This window comes from Herpailurus yagouaroundi, unplaced genomic scaffold (assembly GCF_014898765.1).
Source record: "Herpailurus yagouaroundi ecotype Mexico unplaced genomic scaffold, PumYag 159, whole genome shotgun sequence".
In the NCBI taxonomy this organism is placed as follows: domain Eukaryota; kingdom Metazoa; phylum Chordata; class Mammalia; order Carnivora; family Felidae; genus Herpailurus; species Herpailurus yagouaroundi.
In genome coordinates, this window is record NW_024412400.1 from 76,285,998 (window position 1) to 76,306,343 (window position 20,346).

The 20,346-nt window shown below is 51.3% G+C and overlaps 2 protein-coding genes and 1 long non-coding RNA gene across 7 annotated transcripts; 2 read left to right on the top strand and 1 right to left on the bottom strand.

Annotated features, from left to right (window-relative positions):
- Nucleotides 1-712: 712 nt before the first annotated feature.
- On the top strand, nt 713-10,272 carry AP2M1 (adaptor related protein complex 2 subunit mu 1). 5 transcript variants are annotated; one of them, XM_040480921.1, is made up of 13 exons: nt 713-839; nt 2,862-2,978; nt 4,208-4,213; nt 4,849-5,114; nt 5,811-5,893; nt 6,294-6,299; nt 6,499-6,634; nt 6,724-6,865; nt 7,339-7,458; nt 7,561-7,696; nt 7,797-7,894; nt 8,429-8,540; nt 9,661-9,795. In XM_040480921.1, the coding sequence occupies exons 2-13, from the start codon at nt 2,905-2,907 to the stop codon at nt 9,793-9,795; spliced, it is 1,314 nt and encodes a 437-aa protein (XP_040336855.1). In that variant the 5' UTR covers nt 713-839; nt 2,862-2,904. The 5 variants fall into 5 exon arrangements, with proteins under 5 accessions (XP_040336855.1, XP_040336858.1, XP_040336857.1 ...); XM_040480924.1 differs by lacking the exon at nt 6,294-6,299; XM_040480923.1 differs by lacking the exon at nt 4,208-4,213.
- LOC121034076 (uncharacterized) lies at nt 8,773-9,605 on the bottom strand. Its single transcript, XR_005792272.1, has 3 exons — nt 9,501-9,605; nt 9,103-9,253; nt 8,773-8,881 (listed from the first exon to the last, which is right to left on the bottom strand). It is a non-coding gene; the product is annotated as an uncharacterized LOC121034076 (long non-coding RNA).
- Nucleotides 10,273-12,073: 1,801 nt separating the features above from the next.
- On the top strand, nt 12,074-19,590 carry ABCF3 (ATP binding cassette subfamily F member 3). Its single transcript, XM_040480920.1, has 21 exons — nt 12,074-12,263; nt 12,494-12,641; nt 12,801-12,880; nt 13,391-13,437; nt 13,620-13,717; nt 13,819-13,941; nt 14,106-14,372; nt 14,690-14,770; nt 14,860-14,919; nt 15,018-15,074; nt 15,188-15,210; nt 15,313-15,368; nt 15,495-15,695; nt 15,787-15,863; nt 16,940-16,984; nt 17,063-17,195; nt 17,730-17,818; nt 17,917-18,008; nt 18,195-18,327; nt 18,493-18,580; nt 18,670-19,590. Exons 1-21 carry the CDS (start codon nt 12,191-12,193, stop codon nt 18,826-18,828), a joined length of 2,130 nt encoding a protein of 709 aa, XP_040336854.1. The 5' UTR covers nt 12,074-12,190; the 3' UTR covers nt 18,829-19,590.
- Nucleotides 19,591-20,346: the final 756 nt, after the last annotated feature.

Below are 20,346 nucleotides of genomic sequence, written 5' to 3' on the forward strand. Positions count from 1 at the left end.
AACGTTTTTTTAAGCAACATATATGTCGGTCACTAGAAAGCACACGGGTCCTGGCCTTGAGGGGTCACATAGGTGTGCATAGCTGGGATAGAACAAACATTCTTGAAAAGCTTTGGCTAGTTTCTTACAAGTATTTGCCTCCTCGCTTCCTACCCTTTTCCTTGGGTCTTGATCCCTGGGAAAAGGCTCAAGTCTAGTACAAATATTTGATGAAAGAATCTTGGGAGAATCAGAGGTGGTGTTAGAAAGCAGTGAATTCAGACAAATACTTCCGCCAAGTCGTGTGTGTGTGTGTGTGTGTGTGTGTGTGTGTGTGTGTGTGTGTGAATTGAACACAGCCAGTCCTCGGACTCCGGAGACAGAAAAGGCCTACAGCAATCTGAGGCTTAACAGATGGGCTTCAACAAATGGCATTAATCCTCAGAGGCTCTCCATAAACACTGAACTAGGAACAGGAGGGATTCCAGACTACAATTCCCAGAATGCTCAGTGGGGAAAATGAAGGGAGTGGAGCAGCGTATGATGGGATGTGTATTTCGTGTAGGGCTGAATAAGGCCTCTCCTATCCCTCCCCAAGGCACTCCTACCCCGCCGAAGGCAGTCGGTCGTTGTAGTTTTGTTAAACCTGGGAAGCTTAAAATTGTAAGCAAAAAGGAGGAGAGGTTTGACGGGATTTGTAGTCGGCACGGTCTTCCGACGCGCAAGCGCAACTGTGGTTGGGGCGGGGCCGGGGCACTGCAGTGAAAGCCGAGGCAGCGGGCAGGCGAGCAGGGGGCGGGCGGACATCTTGGGATCTGGAGAGTGGCCGGGCAGGCTGAGAAGGGGGCCGCGGACACCAGGTGAGCTGGGGATCTGGCCAAGGGTAAGGGAGGATGCCTACCCCGCTGCCCAGCTTTGCCCTTCCCTGCACTACGCTACGCGGAAAGCTGCCCACACCCGGGAGTGGCCTCAGCCTTCAGATCGGGAGGGAGCTGACGGCTGGGCGGGGGCGCCTGGGGCGCGGTTGCAGGACAGGCTGGGAGCGGCGCCCTCCACCTGACCCGTCCGGAGCCTCCCGTGAGAGGGATACTTACTGGAATCCTTCCAGAGCGGGGACTCCGCGCGGCGACCCCCTCCCCGGGATCGTGACAACCTCCCTGCCCCTTGGCGCCTCCTCTCAACGCAAGGACAATTCCCCCATCTCCTAGGACTGTGACACCCCCTTGTGGGCTTCTTCTGGGACTGTGACAAGTCTCCCACCCTGCGGCACCCCCTCCCCCCAGTTGAGTGACACCCCGCGGCTCTTTTTTCTCAGACCTGTGACAGCCCCCGCACCCCCGTGGAGCCATATTTTTTTCCGCGATGTCTTCCTCCCCAGGGCGAAAAACCCATCAGCCCGTCATGCCACTGCACTTGAACTCCAAAGCAGGTTCTGTCGCCCCAGCTTTCCTTTATTCACTACTGTCAGTCTCTCACTGCTGTTTTTCTTCTTCAGAGCCTTGACCTTTGCCACACTGGAAACTTCTTCCCCCAGATGCCCCCACCATCCCTTTTGCTGCTCCAGGCTCACCTGAGTAGACTGCCTGGCTGTTTCTGCCAGTCTTTCCCCTTAACTCATTATTCCATTCCTGTCCTGAGCCCCACCTCGGCTGCCCTGGTGCTCTGAGGTCCCTACCACTGTGTGAACTTGCGTCTTTGCCCAGGGCTCTAAACTCCATTTTGCATTTCTTCTCCCAGCCTCTTTGGACTGAGGGATGGAATGTGTCCACCACCACCTTGAGAGACCTCTCACTGAGTTCGGGAGACCCTGGTGGCCGCAGTAATCCGCTTTATTTTCCAGTCTAGAAAACTCTGCTAAACTCCCTCCACCCTGTGAAAATTAATACCAGAGCTCATTCAGGAAATCTAGAACTAAATTAACCCTTTTTCTCCTTGCAAACAGTCTAAATTAGTTTGACCCAAATAATTTGGATAATTCATATATTCTGCCCCTTGCTTATAGGTACTCAGGCCAGAAATCAGTTATGTCATGGGGTCTGGAATCATAGAATTTCAGCCAGATCGATCTTATTGTTTTATGAACCTATATTCCCACCCCCTTATTTTTATTGCATTTGGGAGCTGAGAGGGAGCCTCCCTTTTTAAAAGGGAGATAATTAAAAATAACTAATAAGCAGCTTGGGTCATTAAAGTGTAGTCTGCCAGGGCTGGGGCCTTTCTCTCTGCTCTTTTGCCTGCTTATCTGACTGCCTGGGATTGGTTGGAACCACACTCCTGGGTCCGTGTCAGGGCCTAAGGCCTCCCTTTCTCTCCTCCCCACACCCTGCACACCCTTTCCTGGAATGTTTAGATTTCTGTGAATTAGAGAGCCACAGGTCAGGCCCTACTGCCTTCTCAGAAGGGTAGTGGAGCCTGAGAGACCCGGTCTTCCTAAAGCTGTGCCTGAGGGCCCCAGGCCTGAACCAAGTGGAGGTAATTCCTACCGCCATTCCTGCAGCCGCAGGGAGGCCTTCACGGTGACTCACCGGCTACAGTCTGAGTGAGAGTCTGCACAGGAAGGGGCCAAAAAGGATCCTTGCTGAGTTCAGCACTGTGAAGAGGGGGAGGGGGCTGCTTTCTGGGCTCAGCCCCAGAAAAGGGAGGGTCAAAATGGCCTTAGAATCCTGGGCCCAAGTCCTTCTCCATTTCTTTCTCCTTTCCAGTGTGAGATAAACAGGAACTGGAGCCTGGCTAAGGGGAGGGGCATGCCTGGGAGGACTGCAGGGTCACTTCTGGAGGGTTGAGTCAGGAAAAAAAGCCGAGCCAGTGACCTGCACAGCCCCAACTGGGGATGTTGGCAGAGGTTCTGAGGCCTTCCCTTACCCTGCCTCCGCCTGTCCTAGGTCTGTTCTCAGAGCGATGGGCCTTGGAGACTGAGCTGCCGCCATGATAGGAGGCTTATTCATCTATAATCACAAGGGGGAGGTGCTAATCTCCCGGGTCTACCGAGATGACATCGGGTGAGTCCCCTGGCTGAGCCAGCTGTGCCCCCACCCCTTATCCTTCCTCCCCAGCATGCAGGACCAGGTCTGTTGCAACCAGAGACTTGACCTGGGCCACCCCCTTCCCTTGCTGCATCCTAGAAGCTCAGCTAATACAACCTGGTTCCCATTAGGTCTGGTGGTATTGGCCTGATAGCCAGTTACTGCCTGATAGGCAGGACCTGTGGAATAGTGTGGCCCCTGCAGTCTTAGGAACTTTTGCCCTTCCTGCCTTCTCCTTTCCTTAGTGACAGACCTAGTTGCTCGAGATGTGTACTTTTGCCCTGGCAGATTGATTTCTCCTTTGAGGAGGAGGGAGATATTTCTCCAGGGGATGGAGTTAGTGGCCAGGCTAGAGGTACTAGGCCATCTAAGTCTTGCTCTCAAAAGCCATTCTCTTGTTGAGAGCCTTCACTGGATTCTCTTGAAAGCCTTTCCAGGCTGCCAAATCCTCTCCCACTCCCTTTCTCAGGAGGAGGCAGGCTGCTGACTCAGCCATTTTCAGTTCCTCTGGGCTACCCCTGGAAGAGAGGTTGTGAGCAAGCCTGGAGCACTCTCTGGGTCACTGAGGGAAAGGCAGGGAGGCCATGTGGCCCTTTCTGGCCTATCAGAGTAGATGTAGAATAGCTTCTTGTTCTGGGTCCCTCAGACCTTAACGAGGAAGCGCAGCCTGCCTTCTCATTCTGCCTCACCCTGCACGCCACTGTTCTTTCCTGAGTGAGGGCACTTGTCCTAGCCTCAGCAACTCTAATGAGATTAGGCTTCTCTGGTTCCCACTGCCCTGTTTTTCTTCCTCTAAGAGCTTAGGATAGAGAGTTACAGAATGGGCCTGCTGCAGCGCCTTAGCTCCTTGCCTCCCAGCTCCCTGGCTAGTGGGCTGGCCTGGCCTTTGTGGCTGTTTGTCCACTGACTGGTGGTGGGGCATGAGCTAGAGTTGTGGCGATGCCTGGCTTGCCTGAACCTGGCTGGCTGTACCCATAGGCACCCCCCCCCTCCTGCCGTGGATGGACCTGTTTAAGCTAGGGCACATACTGTCTTGCATGCCTTGCTATGCTCTCCACCCCTTGCCTGTTGCTTGTCTGCTTCCACCTCATGGTGTGTGCTGCCCACCCCCAGTGTGTTGTGTGTCTAATCCTCTCTCTCGTTGCTGTCACTCTCCTTTTCTTGCTGGCGTCATTTCTCTCATCCCATCTCATTGGCTGCCGTAGCAATAGGTAAGCAGCCTATCAAGCTGCCGCCCAGGCACAGGTGGGTGGGGGGCCCTGCCCCCCCATCATTGTTTTCTTCATCTGTTTTCATTCCCCAAACATGCCCTGGAATTGGATCCTGGACAGGAATGAATGGCCCAGCTCCATGGCCCCTCGGTCCTTTCTCCTGGGTAGATCAGAGCCTTCTCTGAAGTCATGCTGACTTTGTCTAACCGGTGGAATCACAAGTGGGAAGACTGGGAAAGAAGCAGAGTCTCTCTTTCATTTGGGCCTGGAGCTTACTGAGAAGCTAGAGAGGTTGCAGCTGGGAAATTGGGGCCAAGCTTGGGAGTTAGGAGCATACCTCCTTAAGCCTGATGGATCTCACTTTATTAACTCTACATCTATCCTCCTGTCATTGCCACTTGACTTCCCTCTCTTCCTCAGACACTAGCCCAGCTCTGACCCTACCATTGTGCCTCCGCTGGGAGTCACAGGGAACTGCCCCAGTGGTTTAGGCAGTTGGCTTCAGAGTACATGCCAGACTTAAGCAGTGGGGGGGGGGGGGGGGGGGGGGGGGGGTTGTTAGCAGCTGTGGTTGATCCCTGTGGAGTGAGATTTGCCTGGGCGCTGAGCAGCCCCTGTGTACCCTTTTCCCTCAGGAGGAACGCAGTGGATGCCTTTCGGGTCAATGTTATCCACGCCCGGCAGCAGGTGCGCAGCCCTGTCACCAACATCGCTCGCACCAGTTTCTTCCATGTTAAGCGGTCCAACATCTGGTTGGCAGCTGTCACCAAGCAGAATGTCAATGCTGCCATGGTCTTCGAATTCCTCTATAAGATGTGTGACGTAATGGCTGCCTACTTTGGCAAGATCAGCGAGGAGAACATCAAGAACAATTTTGTGCTCATATATGAGCTACTGGATGGTGAGGCTGGCAGGGCGGTGGGCCTAGGGTGGGGCTGAACCTGATGGGGCCTGGCCTGGAGGTAGGAGCAGGTGTGAGGTTCCCTCCAGTGCCTTCTGAACTTTTCTGACTATTTGGTCTTTTGAGCCCTGAAGGCCAGCAAGTAGAGGTGGGAGAGGGGGCAGAGGACCAAAACATCTTTCAGGGGGATAAGAACCTAACTGTGGGGCTTGGTAGCTGGGCCTCCTGCAGTTAAGCACATTTCCCTTTCACCTTTGTGGTTTGGGCCTTAGTTCCCTGACTGTCCTTCCAGCTTTCTATCTCAATAGCTGCCTCAGAGCCTGGAGGAGGGTGAGCTACTACCAGCTTCTAGGGTTACATTATCTCTCTTCCTCTGTAGGGTATGATTTAAGGGAACAGACTCTTTCCACCTTCCCAATGTCTGTCTGTTTTCTAAGGACTCAGCACTTCCTGATCTCTCATTCACTGGTTATAAGAGTCTTCTGATTTTCTCTGTGAAAAAAACTGACATTTAATTATGTTTTCTTATGAAGCACAAATCCCGGAGTAAATGCTACAAAGCAAGAGGACAGTGCTGTAGATGATCCCACACTCTTCTGGAGCTGTCCTGGCCAGCTATGTCCAGGCCAGGGGAGGGATTAGACTAAAGAAACCTTCAGCTTTTTCCAGGGGCTGATGGATCCCTTCCTTTTGCAGAGATCCTGGACTTTGGCTATCCACAGAATTCAGAGACAGGAGCACTGAAAACCTTCATCACTCAGCAGGGTATCAAGAGCCAGGTACTCCGTTGTACAGCCACAGCCAGGGTGGGGCCCATCCTCCTTAAGCCCCCTGAGCTCTGTCCCGGCTGACTCAAGCACCACCTCTGACAGGAAGTGCTGGCCTGAGCCCTCTGCATGATTGCAGGCCTGTTTTGCTGTGTGTGGCCCTCCACCCCAGGAGCAGCCAACTCAGCATCTCTGTTTCTAGGAATATAGTTCAAGCAGTTTCCTTCTGCACTGAGGGAAGGGAGGGTGTGGGCTGCTCTGGAGGCCTGGTGTTCCTCAGGAGGAGAGAGTGTGGGCCCTCCTCTAGGATCCAGGCCTTATAGCTGCCTTCTCCTTCTTTTCTGCCTGCCTCTTCCCGTCTGTGCTCCCCTACTGCTTCCTGTGGGCATCACATTGGCCCTTTGGCCTCCAGCATCAGGTAAGCTGTTCCCTTAGCTTCCATCTTTACAGCTTTGTTCCAGTTTTCTTCAGGCCCTGCAGCATGGAGCTTATGGGGAAGATGAGTTACAGGATGGGGACCAGAAGGCAGGGGGAATGAGGGTAGAGTGGGGGTAGAAACAGGATGATTGAAGGTAGAGAGGAATGAAGTCATTATGTTGTCTCTGTCCCCCGCGTAGACAAAAGAAGAGCAGTCCCAGATCACCAGCCAGGTGACCGGGCAGATTGGCTGGCGGCGGGAGGGCATCAAGTATCGCCGGAATGAGCTCTTCTTGGATGTGCTAGAGAGTGTGAACCTTCTCATGTCCCCACAGGGTGAGAGCCCTCTCGAGATGAATCTGGAGGGGCAGGACCAGGGCAGGATCCTCATCCTGACTCAGATGTTCCCATTTATCTATCACCAGGGCAGGTGCTGAGTGCCCATGTGTCAGGCCGGGTGGTGATGAAGAGCTACCTGAGTGGCATGCCCGAGTGCAAGTTTGGGATGAATGACAAGATTGTTATTGAGAAACAGGGCAAAGGCACAGCTGATGAAACAAGTAAAAGGTGCCTGGGGCAGGGTTGCTGGTGGGAGAGGGTGGACCTCGAAGGGCTGAGCAGGGTCTGGTGAATCACAGATTCCTTTCTAGATACCATTTTTCCAAGCTCTTGACATCTGTGCTTAAGAGAGATGAGGGGATTGTACTCATCGTACTTAAAGAGTAGTCCCCTTTGTTTGATTCCCCAGGACTAAGATTTTTCTATAACATACTGATGGCTTCTGGCCAGTGTGCCTAAAACCTCTGGGTCCCAAGCAGCGGAGTTCTCCAGAAATGGTGAATTTGCAAAGCTCCCACTCATCCCTAAATTGGCAGCAGGGACCCCTGAGTCAAAAAGCTATATTCTGGTAGCTTTCCACAGTCTGTAGGGCAAGCTTCACTCAGGATGTGGCAGCCTTTGGGGGTGGGATAGATTCCCAGCCCAACTCTCTCTTGCCACTCTCCTGTACCAACGAAGAGACCTTCTGCCCCTGCTCACAGTGGGAAGCAATCAATTGCCATCGATGACTGTACCTTCCACCAGTGTGTGCGACTCAGCAAGTTTGACTCTGAACGCAGCATTAGCTTCATCCCACCAGATGGAGAGTTTGAGCTCATGAGGTACCATTGGGGTGTGAGGAGGCAGGGAATGCTGCTGGCAGAGAGTGGGGAGAGGGAGGAGGACAGGCTCTGCTGTGCCAACCTTACTCCCCACCCCTAAAGGTATCGCACCACCAAGGACATCATCCTTCCTTTCCGGGTGATCCCGCTAGTGCGGGAAGTGGGACGCACCAAGCTGGAGGTCAAGGTGGTTATCAAGTCCAATTTCAAGCCTTCATTACTGGCTCAGAAGATTGAGGTGAGAACAAGGGACTTGGGGAGGAGGAAACACTGTCTCCAGATAAAGGCAGCTGATGTCAGGGCTTGACAGAGCTCTCTGACAGGTATATCACTTCTAGGTGAGGATCCCAACCCCACTGAACACAAGCGGGGTACAGGTGATCTGCATGAAGGGGAAGGCCAAATACAAGGCCAGCGAGAACGCCATCGTGTGGAAGTGAGTCTCCTTCACAAGGTCACTGCAGGGCTTAAGATGCTTTGGTGTATTCCCTTAAGTCTTACCTTCATCCTCTTGAGTGTGAGTGTGGGGTGTGTGTGTGTGTGTGTGTGTGTGTGTGTGTGTTGCAAGGATGGGGGGTGCCTGTCTGCTTCTCCAGGAGCCTCTGCTTATGCTGTCATCCATATACCTCTGTGTGAGTATGCACATGCCTGCACTTGGGTGCATGCATGCATTTAGTTATCAAAATGCCTCAACATTTCCCTATTTGCCCTTGTAACATCTCTGTGAAATAGCAAGGGATAGCATGCTTGTGTATTTAGGCTGAAATTGCAGCCCACAGTGCTAAAGGAATAGCAGACCCAAGATTCCATAGCAAGTGATTGCCAGGGCCCTTACCACATTTCTTGTCCTAGCACTTCCCACAAGTTCCTCTGTTCCGTTCCCCCCACCCCTCCAGAAAGGGCACCGTCCACCTTGAAACTCCTCCAAGCTATCAGGGGCACTTGCTGCTCATTGCCCCTCTGTTCCTAGGATCAAGCGTATGGCAGGCATGAAGGAATCACAGATCAGCGCAGAGATTGAGCTTCTGCCCACCAATGACAAGAAGAAATGGGCTCGACCTCCCATTTCCATGAACTTTGAGGTATGGCAAGGTGGGGGCCTAGAGCCACTGCAGAGGGTATGCTAATAAAGATCTTAGGATCGTCCAGGTCACCTTCTGCACCTTGTGACCTGCAGATGAGACCCAGAGAGGGGAAAGTGACTTTTATAATTCAAAGACCCATTTCCTCCCCCTTCAGGCCTCTTACTAGAAATTACTATTCACACTGACAAAAAAAATCTGTGACTTGTAAAGTTTGTCATAAAACAGTTTTTTGGAAAAATTTAGATTGTTTGACTACCAGATAAGACCCAAAGTTTATTTACACACAGGAGACTGGGCTGGCATTGCTTTGCACATGTTAGACATATAATTTTCTCCACCTTATTTTTTTTTTTAATTTTTTTTTTCCAACGTTTTTTATTTATTTTTGGGACAGAGAGAGACAGAGCATGAACGGGGGAGGGGCAGAATCGGAAACAGGCTCCAGGCTCTGAGCCATCAGCCCAGAGCCTGACGCGGGGCTCGAACTCACGGACCGCGAGATCGTGACCTGGCTGAAGTCGGACGCTTAACCGACTGCGCCACCCAGGCGCCCCTCCACCTTATTTTTTAAGCCCATAATATTGAGCGTGGGTCTTTGGTTCCTGCCTCCTGCTGATTAAAGGAATTGATTCGAGTTACCACAGGCAGGGCCTGATTTCCAACCCAAGTGATTGTTAGTTACACTTGGATATGCTTTCTTCTTTAGTAACCTTTTTTTTTTTTTTTTTAATTTTTTTTTTCCAACGTTTTTTATTTATTTTTGGGACAGAGAGAGAGACAGAGCATGAACGGGCGAGGGCAGAGAGAGAGGGAGACACAGAATCGGAAACAGGCTCCAGGCTCTGAGCCATCAGCCCAGAGCCCGACACGGGGCTCGAACTCACGGAGCGTGAGATCGTGACCTGGTTGAAGTCGGACGCTTAACCGACTGCGCCACCCAGGTGCCCCTTTAGTAACCTTTTAAGATCTTTCTTAAGCTTCCCCTAGCTTCTTTCAGGACTCCGATCATTCAAACACCTGTATTAGAGATGAAGTAGGGCAGAGCTACAGAACTTCCCAGAGGAGAACAGCTGTGAGAGGAAGACCAAATTCCTAACTGGAGCTATCCCTTGCCCAGGTGCCATTCGCCCCCTCTGGCCTCAAGGTGCGTTACTTGAAGGTGTTTGAACCGAAGCTGAACTACAGCGACCATGATGTCATCAAATGGGTGCGCTACATTGGCCGCAGTGGCATTTATGAGACCCGCTGCTAGCTGCCTAGTAGCAGCTAGCCTGCCTCCCCACCCACCTTCTTCCACAGGTCTGGGTGCCCCCGGGCCACCACACGTCAGCGTCTCCTCCCTCCTGCTTTGCTGCCTTCCCTTTGCACCAGCCCCTGAGTCTAGGTCTGGACCAACCACATCGTGAGCGGGACTGGTGGAGCAGTCCCTGGGCTCCCTGGGCAGGGTGGTTTCTGGGGCTCCTACTCCACCATCCATCTGTGTGCCCTGGCCCAATGCCAGGCTCTGTGTTCTGTGACCAAAGCCAGGTGGGCTCCCTCTCCTCCCCTCCCCTGTGGCCACATCTCTCTGGAGTGGGAGGGTTGGCTGCCCCTCACCTCGGAGCTCCCCCAAAGGCCAGTAATGGATTCCCAGCCCTCAGTCCCTACTCTGCTTTGGGATAGTGTGAGCTTCATTTTGTACACGTGTGACTTTGTCCAGTTATAAACCCAATAAACTCTGTAGAGCCGAGATGCTAAGTGTTGGTGGTGCCGGAGCTACACGGGGAGGGGGAACTGATGGGATTGCTCCTCCCAAATCTTAACACCGCATACTGTGAGTTGAGTAGAATTTTATATTCTGAGCTCTCTTAAGGTTCTGGGCCCCCTTGAGGTGATCCAAGCCCTTATCCTGACTGGTGTCAGTCCCAGGCCTCCTTTCTCAGAACACAACCTCAAGGGCAAGCAGCTCCACCTGGTCCTAGTTCCCTGAGGGTAGAGATTCTTTCCCTAGTTGACCTCCAGCTTTAGACAGGTATTTTCTAATTAGCAGAGATTAAGCAAGGTTTACATTTGTTTTTTCCCACCATCTTGAGAAACTGACCTCAGTTCTGTCCTTTTCGCAATTACCCAGGCTTCCCAAACAGTGGTGAGTGGCTGGTAAAAGGGATTCTCCTTGCTAACTTCCCCTCTGCAGAGAATCTTGTGATAAGCTAGTCCTTAAGAGGAGTATTCCATACCCTGCTGGTGTATTGGGGCAGATAAAAGAGCAAACCTGCCCTCATCAGTTTTCCCTTATTTGGTTTCAGCCATTTTAAATCTATTAGAAAAAATTTCAAATATAAAGAGAAGTAACAAGATATATGTAATGAATGCTCATTCAACTTAAGTTATCAACTCATGGCCAGTTTCTTATCAACATGATCTGTGTTCAAAATCCAAGAGTCCTGTGGTGTTTGTTTTTTGTTTTTTTTGTTTTTTTTGCAACTTGCATCAGGATCTAAACAAGGTCCGTTGTGGTCAGTGAATGCTTTTTAAATCATATAAACCACAGGTTCCCTGTCAGCTCTTGCAGTGTTGTTGAAGAAAGCATAGTTTGTAGTCCCCCCCCCCCCCCCAAAATTCCTCTTTCCCTCTATTGCCTATAAAATGGTTGTTAGCTCTAGGAGCTTAACTTTTAAACTTCAAATAGCAGGACTGATCCTTCGCAATGGCAAAGGATGGTGGATCTTAGGTGAAAATTTTAGAGCCAGGTTGGAAGAATATTCACATTAAATGTAAAGCAGCATCATTTGAGGAAAATAGTCTTAACTTCTGAGGATATCAGTGAGAGGAAGTAGCTTTTTACAGTCATTTACTGAGCTTCCTGATGCAGAGCAGTACGCTTTGGGTGTAGGTAGGGAATAAATACCATTGAATTTGCACAGCCTTTTGTCGATCTGGTTTTCTTGCCCTTTGGTGGAGAGAGAGCTTGTGCCCTGTGGTGAGGTTAGGACCGAGTGAAAATAATTCGCGTAATACTGCTGAGCTGTCAAGTGAGAGAACGGAGTGCTGGTCCTGGGCGGGCTGGCCACCGGGCTGATACCAGAAGCCCGCAGGACCTGGGGACCGGAACAAAACCTGTGGGCTGTACATTACTGTGCAGGGACTTCTGAAAGCTCGGGGACGAGTGAGTCAGCAAACCTCTCGGTGGGCTCCAAAATGGACCCGGCTGGGCGCGCTGCGGTAGACGCGCCTCAGGGGAACGCAGAGACTCGGGCGAGGCCCGCGTACATTATCAAACCCTCGTCTGTCAGAAGGTTCCCTCCCACCGGACCATCGGTGTCTCGAGTCCAGATAAACCGCGAGCTTCCCTGCACCCTACTCCGCCGCCTCCCGTAGCTCCACCTCCCAGAAGGCAGCGAGAACCGCACATGTGGCTAGTTTTTCAGTGGAAACGGCGTTGCGCAAGCGCAGAGAGAGCAGTTCCAGCGTAGACTCTGAGCGGCGCTTGCGCACGGTTCCTCCATCCCAGATCACCTAGTCCACCGGATTCCGAGTGCTCTGCGCTTTTCTTACGTCACTACTAGGCATGCGCCTTGGGAGGAGGGGTGAGCTTTTGGGAGACCGGCCGGAGGCGGGTCTTGGCTGAGGTCTAACGGCGCCTGCGCGGACGGGAGCCCTACTGGAACATGGCGACTTGCGCTGAAATCCTGCGGAGCGAGTTCCCTGAAATTGACGGACAGGTCTTCGACTACGTGACGGGTGAGCGGAACCGAATCAACGCGCTGGGGAATCGGAAATGGAAGTCATTAGGGGAAAGACTAAGGGCGGGTAGTGCCGGGGACCGCTGCTAGGCCTCACCTCTGTGTGACCTCTTGTCCCGAGAGCCGGTTAGGTTTGGAGCCTGGACTGGGGCCGTGGTTCGGGGGCTAAAACTGCTTGTATGTCTACCGTACCTGCTCTCTTCTTCGACCTGCCACGCCCGGCCTAAGGCGTCTTGCACAGCGGCAGCGCGGACTTCGAGTCTGTGGATGACCTGGTGGAAGCAGTGGGGGAACTGTTGCAGGAGGTGTCCGGGGACAGCAAGGATGACGCGGGCATCAGGGCTGTGTGCCAGCGCATGTACAACACTCTGCGCCTGTAAGTGCCAGGGCGGGGGAATCTTGGGGCAGGATGGGAGGTGGGGGCGTGATAGGAGGGCGGACGGTGAGGAGACGAGATGTAAGGGAAGAAAGGTCTGATGGTCGTAGAGCTTTTTATTCAGCTCCTAATTCTACGCTTTCTGTTTCTACCGTCAAGGGCTGAGCCACAGACCCAGGGAAACAGCCAGGTGCTACTAGACGCCCCCATCCAGTTGTCAAAGATAACAGAAAACTACGGTGAGAGTGAGGGAAGATTGAAGTAGCTGCCCTCTGCCCTTGTCTCAGCCTTCACCCCCTACCCAGCCCGCTGTCCCCTAGAGCCCAGGACTCCTGGTACCCCTTTTCCACAGGAAAAGGTTGTAGAAGCTAGTTAATGTCTTTACTGAGGGCAAAAGAGGCCATTGATGAAGGGAGTAGGATTGGACAGGTCTCCAAACTCTTAGGTAGGGTAGGAAGAATATGGGCCTTGTAACTAGACAGACTTGGGTTTACTTCCCAATTTTGTGACTTTTCTAACCAGTTGCATGACCTTTTAGGAGTTGCTTATCTGCCTCAGTCTCTCTATTGTCAATCTGGAAGGTGTCTTTTGGTTTTGTTTTGTTGAAAAGTGGGGGGATGACAGCTGTTTCTGGGATTGTAAGGCTTTTCTTTAAATGTCTATGTCTGTGTCTCATTCATATTAATTACTCAAAATGTTAGTTTCCCTTCCCTCAGGGAGAAGGTGACTGCTTTTCTTATCGCTTACAGACTGTGGCACCAAACTTCCAGGACTGCTAAAGAGGGAACAGTCCTCGGTGAGGAGGGGGAAGAAAGGGTGGGGGCTGAGGGTGAGCGAGGGTGAGCATTGACTGTCTTTAAATACTGGAGTATCTTTTTGGGGAATTTCTGATAAAGTCTTTCCCTGAGAGCAGGATAACTTAAGATGTTGTTTCTGAGGCTACAACCTAGCCTGAAATGGTTGTGTTTGGACCTTCAGACAGTGAATGCAAAGAAGCTAGAGAAGGCTGAGGCTCGACTGAAGGCAAAGCAGGAGAAGCGCTCAGAGAAGGACACACTCAAGACCAGCAGCCCTCTGTGAGTTTAGTAAGAAGGGCTGAGAAGAGAATAGAGCAGTCTCTATTGGGATGGAAGGGTGGCTGGGAGTGCTAAAAGCCATCCATTTCTTCCTTTGAAAGAGTCTTGGAGGAGGCATCAGCCAGCCAGGCAGGCAGCAGAAAGGAGAGTCGGTTGGAATCATCTGGCAAGAACAAATCCTATGATGTTCGAATTGAGAACTTTGATGTGTCTTTTGGCGATAGGTGAGGGAGTGGCAGTGGGGGGTGACGTTTTTTCTTTTTCCAATTAAAGGAGAATTTGGACAGATGGAATGGGGCTTAAGATAACACTAGGTTTGTGTTGTTAAACTTGCTGCATACCTGTTTCTAGAGCAGCACCCTTTGTTTTCTTCCTGCTACCCCTGCAGGGTACTGTTGGCTGGAGCAGATGTGAACCTGGCATGGGGCCGCCGCTATGGACTGGTGGGCCGAAATGGGCTGGGGAAGACAACACTCCTGAAGATGTTGGCCACTCGGAGCCTGCGGGTTCCAGCCCACATTTCCCTGCTGCACGTGGAGCAGGAGGTTGCTGGAGATGACACCCCTGCCCTTCAGAGTGTGCTAGAGAGTGACACCGTGAGAGAGGACCTTCTGCGGAGGGAACGGGAGCTCAGCGCCCAGATTGCCACTGGCAGGTAAAGGCTCCAGAATAGGTAATAACCAGCAGCCACAGTTTTTCACAGAGTGCCTGTCATACTACCACAATCCATAACTTGCATGCCCATCCTAGTAAGCAGCAGAGCTTAGAACTTGGCTCTGTGGGGCTGTAAAGCCCCGTTCCTTCCACAGTGCCCACTGCCCTCACTGTCTTGAGCAGGTTCTTCCTGTCCTCTGTTCCTGTCCTGGCAACAAGGCAGTCGGTGACCTGCTTTTCAGCTACATAGGGTGCAGGACCTTCCCCCAAGACTACCTGCATTCAGGCTGAGTGCTCTTCCTCCCATTCCCACTCCAGGGCTGAGGGCTCAGAAGCTGCACAGTTGGCAGAAATATATGCCAAACTGGAGGAGATTGAGGCCGACAAGGCACCTGCCAGGTATTTAAAATTCCCCTTCCCTCCTTCAGATTTTACCTTTCCATTTCGTTACCTGTTCCAACGGGGTTCTTTAATTTCCTCACTTCTAGGGCATCAGTCATTCTTGCTGGGCTTGGCTTTACCCCTAAAATGCAGCAGCAGCCCACCCGGTGAGTGTCCCTTGCCATTCTTGGTTACGAACACTGTTGGCTCTGTCTCTACCTGTCCTGGTGAACACCTACAGCTGATGTGATCTGTGTTTCTTTAGGGAGTTCTCAGGTGGTTGGAGGATGAGACTGGCCCTGGCCCGGGCCCTGTTTGCTAGGTGAGTCTCCTGGGCCTGAAGGGGCCCATGGATACTGTGGAGGATTGGCCTTGGTTCATGGGAGGTCATGAACTGCTGACCTAAAACCTCAAGGCTTGCATTCTTTTCTATAGGCCAGATCTTCTGCTGTTGGATGGTGAGTTTAAAATGGGCACCCTGACTTTGGGGTGAGGAAGGATGGCAGCATCCAAGTTCTCTAGCCCTTCAATCCCAAATGTGTCCTCCCCAACTTTTCCAGAACCCACAAACATGCTGGATGTAAGGGCCATCCTATGGCTGGAGAATTACCTGCAAGTGAGTGGCTATAGGTGCTGGAGTAGGTCTAAGGAAGGTCTGCCTCTAAGACACTGGTGGGGAGGTGGGGGGTGCTGGAAGTTGATTTCCCTCCCAAACTGGGCCTGCCATCCTGTGACCCCTCAGACATGGCCCTCTACAATCCTGGTTGTCTCCCATGACCGCAACTTCCTGAATGCCATAGCCACAGACATCATCCACCTGCATAGCCAGCGGCTAGATGGCTACCGGGGAGACTTTGAGACCTTCATCAAGAGCAAGCAAGAGCGGCTGCTCAACCAGCAGCGTGAATATGAGGCACAACAGCAGTATCGCCAGCATATCCAGGTATGGGGGCAGACAGGGCTAGGGGCCCATGGGTATTAGAGTTTTCAGGGATGAGGGAGCCTGACCAGTGTCTGCACTCATCCACCCACAGGTTTTCATTGACCGATTTCGCTACAACGCCAACAGAGCTTCTCAAGTGCAGAGTAAACTCAAGATGCTGGAGAAGCTGTGAGTATGGTGCCCTTGATTAGGCCCTGACTCTTATTCCCTTAATTTTTTCCCTCATTTTGCAGGGTACCCCTTGCCTTCCCATTCTAGGTCTCCCCTTTTCTAGAAACCAACTTTAATCTCCTCTCCAACAGGAAAGCAGAGAATTTTACACTGCTGTTGTAAATTAGTGTTGTCCCCACAGTCCTAGGCAACCACTAATTTCTTTTCTGTCTCTAATATATTTGCTTATTCTGGATATTTTATATAAATGAAATCCTGTAACAGGCGACATTTTGTGTCTGGCTTATTTCACTTAACGTAATGTTTTTGAGGTTCATTCGTGTTGTAGCATGTATCAGTATTGCCTGCCTTTTAATGGCTAGGTAATATTTCATTATAAGGATATACAGCATTTTGTTCATTGATTCATCAGTTGAGGGGTATTGGAAGTGTTTCTGTTTTTTGGCTCTTATGAATAACAGTGCTCTAAACATTTGTGTACAAGTTTTCGTATGGACATATGTTTTCTATTCTCTTGGGGATATGCCTCGGAGTAGAATTGCTGGGTTACAAGATAATTCTCTGTTTAACTTTTTGAGGAACTGCCAAGCTGTTTTCTAAAGCAGCTGTACCATTTTATATTTCTACCAGCAATGTATGAGGGTTCCAATTTCTCCACATCCTTGCCAACACTTATTATCTGTCTTTTTAATTTTGGCCATCGTAGTGGGTGTGAGCGACAGCTCACTGTGGTTTTGACTTGGATTTCTTTAATGATTAACAACGTTGAACATTGGGGGGTTAATCTAATAGCAACCTTTCTAGAAGTGCCGGTGGTGGAAGGAAGTCTAAAATCAAAGGCTTAGGTTTTTGTGACATGAAATATTTATCACAATGTATTAACTGGAAGGCCAAAAATCTCCTGAAAGGGATATTGTGAACTGGAAGAAGGTACTCTAAAATAAGAATGGTGTCTGGATGGTAGAATTACGAGTTTTTTCTAGGTTTTTCCTGAACATCTATTATTTGTGTAGTAAGAACAAAGTCATTTTTTTAAGCCATAAATTTAGTTTGCCTGCCCCCTCTCTCCCCAGACCGGAGCTCAAACCTGTGGACAAGGAGTTGGAGGTGGTGATGAAGTGAGTGCTGGGCCAAGGGGCTGGTGGGGAGCTCTTGTTTCTGGCCACCTCTGTGTTCCTCACCACCACCTCCTGCAGGTTCCCTGATGGGTTTGAGAAGTTCTCACCACCAGTTCTACAACTAGATGAGGTGGATTTCTACTATGATCCTAAGCATGTCGTCTTCAGCCGTCTATCCGTCTCTGCTGATCTCGAGTCCCGCATTTGTGTGGTATGGTTGCTGTTTCTCTGTTCTGTGAGCTGGGACTCTGCCACCCCTTCACGTGGTGTGGATTGGCCCAGATCATCTGGCTGCAAAGGGAAGTGGTATACAGGAGCAGGGATTGGCCTGGGCCAAGGGCTTTGCTATACTTCCTTGCAGAGATAGGAAGCCTGGTTGTGGTATTTTATGAATACTTAGAACAAGACTTTATCTTACTAGTCTTAGCTCTGAGTTTTCTCAAACCATGGAACATGGAAGAGAGATCAGATTTCAGGTCTTGACTCTGCCTGTTGCTAGCTTGGTTACGAAGTGGTGATAACACCTACGTCACTCAGTTATTGGCAGGATTAAATCCCCTGCACTTAGTAGGTATTCAGGTGTCAGTTCCCTTTATATCTTTACTAGCTCTTTCATCTTTCTGTAGAGTTCCTTAATATTTTTTTCGTTGTTGAAGGAGTCATTGGTCAGAACCAGTTCTCATCTCCTTCCCTTCAGTGTCTCACACATGTCCACTCTTGAACATTCTCGGGGTTCTTTTTACAGGTTGGGGAGAATGGTGCTGGTAAGTCTACCATGCTGAAGCTGCTTATGGGGGACCTGGCCCCTGTCCGGGGCATCAGACATGCTCACAGGTAAAGCCCCCAATTCCAAACTGCTCATATACTGTAGCTACACTCGTTTATGGTCATTGCCTTCCATCCCCTCTTTCCACCTTTGTTTCTGCCGGTAGGAATCTGAAGATTGGCTATTTCAGCCAGCACCACGTGGAGCAGCTGGACCTGAATGTCAGTGCCGTGGAACTGCTGGCACGCAAGTTTCCCGGTACCTTAGGGATTTGAGTCTGGAAAGGAGGTGACCCCTACGGCTAGGCCCATCTTGGGTGGGGTAATGAGCAGTGAGCCCCGAGTTTAAGTATAAGGACATGGGCATTTGGAGGTAGGGCTGAGGGGAGGGCAAAGAGAGAAAGTTGGGTCAAGAATCCACTTGATGGGGTGAGGCCTATTCCAGGGCGGCCTGAGGAGGAGTATCGTCACCAGCTGGGCCGGTATGGCATCTCTGGAGAACTGGCCGTGCGCCCTGTTGCCAGCTTGTCTGGGGGCCAGAAGAGCCGGGTAGCCTTTGCTCAGATGACCATGCCCTGGTGAGCTCTTGCCTTCCCCTCTACCCCCTACCCCTCTACCCCTCTACCCCTCTACCCCTCTACCCCTCTAGCCAAGTAGAAAATGTTTCTCTTGCCTTCGTATCAGAGGGTTCATTTTTCTCCCAACCCCAATAACTACCCACCTTCCTGGGTACTGCCTTCTAGCCCCAACTTCTACATTCTGGATGAACCCACAAACCACCTGGATATGGAGACGATTGAGGCTCTGGGCCGTGCTCTCAACAATTTCAGGGTGAGTGTGCCTTCATGCTGCCTGCTCCTCCCCAAGTGTCATCACCCCTTAGGGCCCCCCTGAGTGCCTCCTGGTCTCCTCTCTTTCAGGGCGGTGTGATACTGGTATCCCACGATGAGCGCTTCATCCGGTTGGTGTGCCGGGAGTTGTGGGTGTGCGAAGGCGGCGGCGTCACCCGGGTCGAGGGGGGGTTTGACCAGTACCGCGCCCTTCTCCAGGAACAGTTCCGCCGTGAGGGCTTCCTTTAGGGTCACCAGGCCGAGGACTGTGCCCAGGATATGGACTGGTCTCTCAGACCCCTGGGCCGCGATATAGGCAACCATCTCCAGGCCACGGACTTCCCCCAACTTTGGGGACAGCCTTATTTCCAAATCTCCTTTTAACTGGAGCATCCTCTGCATAACCCAGGGAGCCCTGTCTAACTGTCTGTGAGGACTGGTCTTCAAGGGAAGGGATGGGGGTGCCCTCTGGTTATAGATCCCCCCCAACTGCCCCAGCTCTGACTGGGCCCCAAGTGGCTGCTGTGTAAATTAAATGTCCCTCTGCATCTCCCTGGCTTCATCTCTGCTGCTCATTGGCAGGGCTGCAGCACTTGCCCAGTGTTAAGGGGCGTGGGCTCTGAGGTTTAGGCTTTTCCTGTAACACTTATATCAGTCACATGGCCAGGTCCATGGCAGCACCAGTCTTGCTCTGGAAGGAGGTGTCATTAAAGCCACTGGGGCTCAGAGATCACCTGCCTTACTTTGGGTGGCCTGAGCTGGTGGAATGAAGGGCAATGTATTACATCACTGGGGTATACTATTCCCTATAGCCTGGGCTCAGCTGCAGCAGAAGGGGGCTTGGTTTGTGCTGCCTCAGTCCCACTGCTTGGAGGAGTGAACTGATTCTGTAACCTGGCCTCCAGCATGGTTTGTCAACTGCTTATGCCTGTGGTCTCTGACTTAGGCTCACCTTGCTTCTCTGATCCTCAGCTGGAGCTGAAGAGAAACCGAGAAACTATCTTTGTCCCATTTTGCTTGGGTGGCTTCATGTTCTTTATTTTCCTTCGAACTATGTAGGGGGGGGGGGCCGGGGAAGTAGGGAATTGAGAATGGGGTCGAATGGGAAGAAACAGCACTTTGTTTTTAAATCAAGGAATCTCAGGAGAGCAGTTGTTTAACAGAATAGTAGCTCTTATAAATATTGTTTCTTGAGGACTTCACTTCTATATGTAATTGTTAGAAGACACTAAAATAGGAACCTTGCCTTCCTCAAAGACAACAGAAAAACCAGAATCAACAGAAGGAACTTGCTGGCTTCATGGGAAATTGTAGTCACAGGGGTCAACCTAAGATTTGTAGCCCCCTGAGGCTGTTGTGGTATGTAGGTAGCTGGGGGAAAGAGCCTCTTTTGGAGGAAAGGAGAATGAAATCAAGAAGGCTTTGTTCACTACACAGCAGGTGCTGGTAGACTGAGGAAGCTGGCCAAAGGGCCACTAGTCAGCCAGCCTCCTCAGCCTCCCTCCCTCTTAGAAGTCCAGAGGTGTTCCAGCCACTTCTGTGTACCATTGAAGTCACGAGGGTCTTCTCATGGTCCCCACCACACTCCTCACCCTCAGGCCTGCAGGTGTGCCAGTTTGGGGGCCGTGTGGTATAGTTTCTGTGCCAGGCTCTCAGCCCCTTCACCCCTCACTAATTTGTGAATCCCTGTAGGAGTCCTCAATTTCTCAGTTGGTGAGAATGCAACTGAAGGGTTCTGTGACACAGAGTCTGCTTCTTTGGATGTGG